The following is a 7,585-nucleotide window of genomic DNA, read 5'->3' on the forward strand; positions in this document are numbered from 1 at the left end:
CCGACGGCGGCGGGTCCGCACCGGGGCTGCGGCCGGGAGCCGCCCCCGGCCCGGAGCCGCCCCGCCCGCCCCCTCCCGGCCGCGGCGGCGGCGCGGGGAGCGGCGGGGCGCACGTGCGCCCGCGCGGGGTCCGGTCCCGGCGAGGCGCGCGGCGGCGCGGGGCGCGGGGGCGGCGCGGGGCCGCGGCGGCGGCGCGAGGGGAGCGGCACGGGGGGCGCGCGGCGGCGCGGGGGGCACGGGCACCCCCCCGAGCCCGGACGGGCCCCGGGAGCGGCGGCGGCGGCGCGCTCGGCCCCGCCGGGCGGTCTCCGGAGAGGCCAGCGGCGGCCGGGCGCGCCTCGCCTGCAGCCGGAGCCATTCATTCCCCGCCCCTTTGTTCGCCCTGAGAGTAACGCCGTGAATTAAAAGAAATGACAATATTTCGTATCTGCTCGCCCGGCCAGGAGAAGGGCCCTTGAGCCTGGCAAAAATCAGGCGGATCATTCATCGTGCCACCCCGCACCTGTGGGCTTGGCATTGAAAACCCCGCGGACCTCTTCCTATTCAACCTAATTATTCCCCTAAGGCGCACAATGGTTGAAATGGAGCAGGTTGGAGTCTGTTTATTGGTCGTAAATGTTTTTCTGAAGATCTTCTGAATCTCATTGTTAGCTCGTTGTTTGAGGCTGCCCTCTTTCTTTCAGACGAGAGTAGCCTTGGACTTTTCAATTTTCAATCGTAACATCTGCTTAATCGTACGGATCAAAATATGGAGACACAAAACATATGTAATGGTTGATTTGTTAAATCCTGGTAATGAGTTATTAACAAGGGAAAACAATAGGGCAGGATGGTGAGAGCCTTATGGTAACAGAGTCACTTTATGCAACGCCTGACGTTTCCCTTCTTGATAAATGGAACTAAGGTCTGAGCGCCAGGTGATAGCAAGAAAATCAATGTCTTTAGGGGCCGGCACCGAGACTTTTTTTCTATGTGAAAAATTAGGAGACATAAAATTTAATTGGCTGATCAGGGGAAAGCAGTGGTCTTAAGTTTAATTGCCAGTAGGCTTAGCGAGGGAGACAAAACAAGATTTGGGCCTGTTTGTTTGCTTGCATCCCAGCGCCGAGTCCAAGTGTATCGTTGAAAATGTGTTTTATTATAACACATGTCATGCTTTACAGTTCCCATATTGTGTAAAGACAATAGTTAATGGTACATTAAAGACAAGCAAACCATGCCAACACGTCTTGGACACATTGTAAGGGCCTCTCTCTTTGCTCGCTTTAGGCAGCTGCAGTCCAGGACCCAGAAGCACAAAAAGAACAAGTTTGAAATACCAGGTGCATCCGAGAGAACCACGACAGGGATTGATATGTTATAGCCCAGGACATGAACCTAGCAATAAAGATATCATTGCGATTGTTTGCGGCTTCCACGCCATGTAAAGCCGGAGGCGCCGGAGCAGGCTGCTTTCTGGCAGCGGAGGCTCTGCCTCCCCGGGCTCCCCCGGCGCCCTCCGCCAAACCCGAGCACCTGTTGGCCAGACCCCGGCCCCGTCGTGGGAATCGCCTCCCGCCCACGCTTCCAGGTCTCGGCAGCGCGGTTTGTTGTGGAGTTATTTAGGACCATTCCCACCGGCTGCGGGATGCTTTGGAAAGCGGGAGGTTTACCAGGGGACACTCAACTGGTGTTTGTTCGACCTCGCAGCTGGTACTCGGTGCCAGCGAGAGATGCGTGAATGAAAGAGGGATGAGATCCCGGGCTCGGGAGGCTTCACGCCCCGCGCCTCGCAGGGCGCTCACCCGACTGCCGGCAGATGAGAGGCCCTGGGAACCGCGGCGGGACGGGTTCACAGTGCCCACGGCAGCCCCTGCCTGCGCACGGCTCTGCCCAGGAGTCACGCACGCCTTCCCATCCCTTTGCTGGCTGTGCAGGCGAGCGGTCTGATGCTTCCCTTCCTTTGGGTGGGGGGCTTGTTGTTTTTTGGGTTTTGTTTGTTGCTTTGGTTTTTCGGGTTGGGTTTTTTTTTGTTGTTGTCCTTGGGGTTTAGGGTTTTTTGTTTAGTTTGGGGTTTTTTTATGGAGGACTGTCGGTTTCGGTAATTAAGTTGTCTTTACACCTGGGGCATCACGAGTGATGCTGGTTCCGGAAGCACAGCATCAGCCCGCACACCTAGAATCCGCACCTCCCTGCTGCGAGACCGCGGGAAGCAAACCGCCTGCAAGTGCCTCTAGCACTCCCTCCCACCCCAAGCGGGGCTGGGGATTCCCCCCCTTTTGTTCTCTCCGACCTTGCTTTCGAGCTCCCGCGGGGCTGCGGGGAGCGGCGGAGGGAGGCGGGACGGTCCCGGGGCCCGGACGGGCCTCCCCCGCCCCAGGGGCGCCGTCGGGGCAGTGAGGGCGCGGAGGGGTGGCCCCACGGGAGCCGGTGCGGGGTTTTGGGGGACAGCGGGGCCTCTGGGAGCGGGGCAGGGAGGCGGGGAGCCGCTGCCCACGGGGCCTCGGGGGCAGCGCTAGAGGGTGCAGCTCACGGCCGCGGGGAGGAGGGGGCAGGCGGCTGGGAACCGGGGTTGCGTGGCTGTCAGTCACGCCTTCCCCACGCTGGTCCGTACCGCGCCGAGCCGTGTTTCTCACCAGCAAACCCCCCAAAGGTGCCGCAAGAGCTGCGAGCGGCGTCGCGTGAGCCGCCGGGTCCCTCTGGGCCGGGGGACCTGCACAGGCGCGTCCCTCCTGCCCTGTGCGGCGGATTTTGTCGCAGGAGCGCGGCGCTGGGGTGAATGGATGATGAGTCAGTCAAAAGGAGCTGTCAGTCTCTTTGAAGATTGCGTTTAAAGGGACTTGCCAAGTCAAGACGGGAGAGTGACAAGATAGAGACCCTGGTGCTTTACATGCGAAGGCCGGCTCTTCCGCTTCATCTGCACCATACTAAAGGATGTGTTGAAGCATTGAATCACAAAAAAGTGGCACGCCAAAGAAAAGGTGCCACATAACAATGATTGTAGTGTTTTAATTGTGGGGGAATCGCATCACCAAAGCCAATTGAGACGAACGAGGCTATACACAGAAGGAAACGGTACAACACTTCCATAACTTATAATTAAACTGAAGTCCGACTAACATTTGACTTTCTAATGAGTGTAATGAGATTACATGCCTGATGGAAGCATTTGTGAAAAAGCGACTTTCTGTGTTTAATGAGGTCCTAATACAGGACAAGATCGAATTATAGGTCGGCTCTTTTTCTCTCAAAGAGCCCCGTTTAAGTTCAATGACACCGGTACCGCCCGCCTGCCGCCGGACGGGGCGAGGCTTGCGGCCGGTCAGCCCCGCCACAGCCCAGAATCGCACGAAAAGTGAGCAAATAAATAAGTAGTGATCCCCCACCCAGCCAGCCCCCGCCTCGGGCCAGCCTCAGCGTGTTTGTGTGTGTAAGTAGCTCCTCTAATTGCTATTGGAATAGATCCATGCCATCCGCGCTAGGGAACTAAATGTGTTTAACTAGGTTAATGCAATTAGCATGCATGCAACATATTGCTCCCACTTTGAGGCAGTTTGGGAAAAAAAAAAAAAAAGGAGAAGGAGAGATGTACAGTATATTATGAGTTATAATTATACCTTGGCTCACCCGGGCGGTTCCCATCCGCCTGGGCACCGCGCGGGGACAGCTCTGCTCCGGCCGCGGGCCTGGCCGGGCATCTGGGACTCTGCCGGGGGCTGAGCCGCGGGTGCCACGGGAAAATCAGCACCTGCGGCGTCGGGCCGAGCCCCCCGTCCCAGCCCGGGGCCGCCCCCCCGCTCCCGCCGGGAGCACTCGCAGCCCCCGGCCCGCCCGGCCCCTGCCGCCCCCACCCCTCGCCCCCGGGCAGGTGCAGCCCAGCCGTCCCTTCCGCAGCCGGGCACGCTGAGCTGGGGCTACCAGAGCGATTCTGCCACCAGTTGCACGATGGCTTTGCCATCCCCCTATCCCCCCTCCCCCGCCCGCAGCGGCAGCCCCAGGGCGAGGGGCGCGGGGGCTGTTTCCAAGGCGCGGCCGGTGGGAGAACCGCGGAAGGCTCGGGGCAGCCGGCAGAGCCCCAGGCCCGCCCGGCCCCCAGCCTCGTCCTTCCCTCCCCGGCAACTTTCAGGAGCAGCTTTGTGCGGCTCTGGACAGCGCGCCCAATCCCACGGCGGCGCGGTCGGGGGTACGAGGCGGGGGACACACACCCTCGCAAGGTTTGTGTTTGGGGGCTCGGGTCTTCCAGCTGGAAACCACAAGCGGTGCTGAGACACTGAAAGGAGGGGACCTTCTAGAGATAGACAAAGACATCAGTTGGAAGCACTTCAGGAGAGGACGTCAAAAGGGGTGGAGAGAAGGCGAAAGTGTGTCCCCGCCCGTCCCCGTCCCCCCGGCGCTATAAGCGCAGCCCGAGCCGGCGGTGGGGCAGAGTGGGGCCAGCATCTGGGCTGAGGGTGCCATGAGCCTTGGGGCTCAGCCCGCCTGGACACCGGTCCAGGCGTTCATTGCAAGGCTTCCTCGGGATGTGGCGGGACCCTCGGAAGCCGCTTCCCACAAATATACTGCTCCACAACGTACAATTCGGGTTTATTATTAACAAACACAAGGAGAGTCCACGTGCGGCAATAAATTATTTTCACAGGTTCTGACGTATTGCCCCCATTAAAATAAAAAAAAAAAAAAGGTGCTGGTGGAATAAACCTATTGCATATCTTTAAAAAAATCAAGATAAATTATATAAATTATATATTCAAAACAAACGATTCTACCTCATTATCACTACTCCATAATAAATAGATAAATAAATTTGATTGCCCTTAGAGTCTGAATCTTAAATTACATTTACAATATAGGTCTCTACATACAGCATGTACAGAGCGGGCGGGGGCGGGGACCACCCGCGCGGCGCCTCACGCCACGTAGTCGAAGGGGGGCTCGTTCTCTATGTCGTTGACGGAGGGTTTGTTGTTCACCTTCCGCGGGTCCTCGGGGGTCCACACTTTGGCTGTCCGGATGATGTTTTGCTCCTTGAGCTGCTTTTCATCAGTCCACGACAGCGAGTGACCGGCCAGAGGGGGGAGTCCGTAGTCGGGGTCGCTCGGAGAGGGAGATCCTGGAGGGCAGGAGGGAAAAGGGAGGCAGGGGGTTATTGCCGGGGCCGGCATTCCTGCGGAGCGCGGTGCCGGGCCGCGCCGGGCCGTGCCGGCCCGCCACTTACTTGTGCCGCGGTGGCAGATGATGATTTTCTTGGGCTGGCTGGGGCTCTCGCTGCTGGCGCTGCGCAGCGGCAGGTCGGACTGCACCAGCTCGCTGAGGAAGTTGATGTAGCCGATGGCCAGGCGCAGCGTGTCCACCTTGGAGAGGCGCTTCTCGTAGGGCAGCGTGGGGATGTGCGAGCGCAGCCCCTCGAAGGCGTCGTTGATGGACTGCATCCGCCGCCGCTCCCGCACGTTGGCGGCCTGACGGAGCTGCTGCAGCTCCGCCTCGGAGCGCACCCGCCGCCGCCGCTTGGCCGAGCCCAGCGCCTGGAGCCGCCCCCCGGGGGACAGCAGGGCCGCGCCCGCCGCCCCGCAGCATTCGTAGGCGAAGCCGGGCGAGGCGGGAGACGGCGGGAAGGCGGCGGCCGGCGCCGGACAGCGGTAGCCGCCCTCGGGGTCGCCGCCGTCGCGGTAGTACTCCTGCAGCTGCCGGCTGAGGAAATCCACGTCCGGCTCCAGCAGCCCGTCCGCGGCCAGCACGTCCCGCGGAGGCGGTTCGGAGAAAAAATCCTCCTCGTCGAAGTAGGGGGGCGAGGAGAAGGAGTCCAGCCCCCCGGGGAAGTGCTCCAGCAGCACGGTCTCCATGCTGCTGCTCCCGGGCCCGGCGCGGACGGGACGGGGCAGGGGGGCAGCCCCGCCGGGACGCGCCCGCAGCCGCTGTCTCCGGCCCGCTGCCCGAGCCGCCCCGGCGGTGGCGGTGGCGGGGCCGCCCCCGCCCTGCCCTGCCCTGCCCGCCGCGGTGTGGCGGGGCCGGGCCTCGCCGCCGCTCTCCGGGAGGGGCCGGAGCCGCTGGCGCCGCGGGCCGGCACGCGAGGGGTCTTATAACGACATCCCCGGGCGCGTGCCGCCGGGCCCCGCCGCCAGCCAATCAGAGCGCGCCGGGGAGGGCGGGGGACCCCGCGCGCGGCCGGGGGGCGGCGCCCAGCACCGGGCGGGAGGGGGCGGGCGGAACCCGACGGAGCCCCCGCCCGGCACAGCCCCGCACAGTCCCGCACAGTCCCGCACTGCCCGGCACCGCCCGGCACAGCTCCGCACAGCTCCGCACTGCCCGGCACCGCCCCGCACCTCCCGGCACAGCCCGGCACAGCCCCGCACTGCCCGGCACTGCCCCGCACCTCCCGGCACAGCCCCGCACCTCCCGGCACTGCCCGGCACAGCCCCGCACTGCCCCTCACCTCCCGGCACAGCCCCGCACCGCCCGGAACCGCCCGGCACAGCCCCGCACCGCCCGGCACAGCTCCGCACCGCCCCGCACCGCCCGGCACCGCCCGCACCGCCGTGGCCGCAGCTCCCAACGGCGGCCCCGCACGTCGAGCGAGGGGCCCCGGAGAGCCTCGGCACCTCTCCTCAAGAGCCGCTACCGAAACGCGCCTCTGGGCTTTGGCACGGCCTCCCTCTCGGCACCGTGAAGCGTCACCCCTGCACGTCTTACCCCCAGCGCTTCTCCCGCTTCCCCGGGAGTGCCGGTCCCCGCCGCCAGCAGAGCCGCTGTCACAGCGGGCATAGGGGAATCGATGGCGCGGGTTTTTCGTGGCGTTCGAACTGAAGGCAATTCTATCGCAACATCAAAATTCATCACGTCAGCTCTCGGGCCTGGCCGTGCATCGATTTTGACCTCATCGGGCCCCGTTGCGTTCTCCCTTTTCCCACTCCCATTGCTCCTCTCTGGACGAGCTCGCTCGGCAGAGGCTCTGTTAATAATTCCCTAACAGACTCTCACTGATTAAAGCCTTAAAAATTCTCACTAGGGTGAAATGGATTACCCGCCAGATTAGGAGAGGATTATCTCTGTCATTAGCGCTGCAATAGTTTGTCCGGCAGAGTCTGTCGAGGTTTATCGAAAGTGACTTTCCAGCGTGCCACCAGCGCGGGCAGAGATCAAACTCCGCGTGGAAACGTCCCCGGGTCTATCAGCAGAGCAAGACAGGGCCAGCTCCGGGAAGGTAATAAATGACCGGACTTCAAAGCCGCTGACATCGCCGTGATAAGGGCAGGGAAACGCGTGAGTCACGGGAGGGAACAAAGAGCTTTGCAAGAACCGCTTCTTGGAAAGTCCCGCCTGCAGACGGCCCACGCGAAAGGAGCGAGAAGGGAAGGCGGAGACCTGTGCGCGAAGTCAGGAACCGCCCACGCGTGGCCGTGGGACTGCTCCCACCGTGCTGGAAAGGGGAAACTGTGGGAATGTCCCGTTACAGGGGCGATGCCATGCCAGTGCAATTCCCCGTTCACGTCCACCCGCGGGGCGGGACCGGGGACCTCGGAGGGGCCTGGGATGAGTGCGTCCGGACTCCTGTTTCCATGCACGCCCGCCATCCCTCGATCTGTCACCACGCACTCTGTCCAGAGCCAGG

The 7,585-nt window shown here is 62.4% G+C and overlaps 1 protein-coding gene across 1 annotated transcript; it reads right to left on the bottom strand.

Annotated features, from left to right (window-relative positions):
- Nucleotides 1–4,603: 4,603 nt before the first annotated feature.
- Nucleotides 4,604–5,819, bottom strand: PTF1A (pancreas associated transcription factor 1a). Its single transcript, XM_054646918.2, has 2 exons — nucleotides 5,195–5,819; nucleotides 4,604–5,089 (listed from the first exon to the last, which is right to left on the bottom strand). The coding sequence occupies exons 1-2, from the start codon at nucleotides 5,817–5,819 to the stop codon at nucleotides 4,887–4,889; spliced, it is 828 nt and encodes a 275-aa protein (XP_054502893.1). The 3' UTR covers nucleotides 4,604–4,886.
- Between the last annotated feature and the right edge of the window lie 1,766 nt (nucleotides 5,820–7,585).

The sequence above is a fragment of the Agelaius phoeniceus genome, chromosome 1, assembly GCF_051311805.1.
Source record: "Agelaius phoeniceus isolate bAgePho1 chromosome 1, bAgePho1.hap1, whole genome shotgun sequence".
In the NCBI taxonomy this organism is placed as follows: domain Eukaryota; kingdom Metazoa; phylum Chordata; class Aves; order Passeriformes; family Icteridae; genus Agelaius; species Agelaius phoeniceus.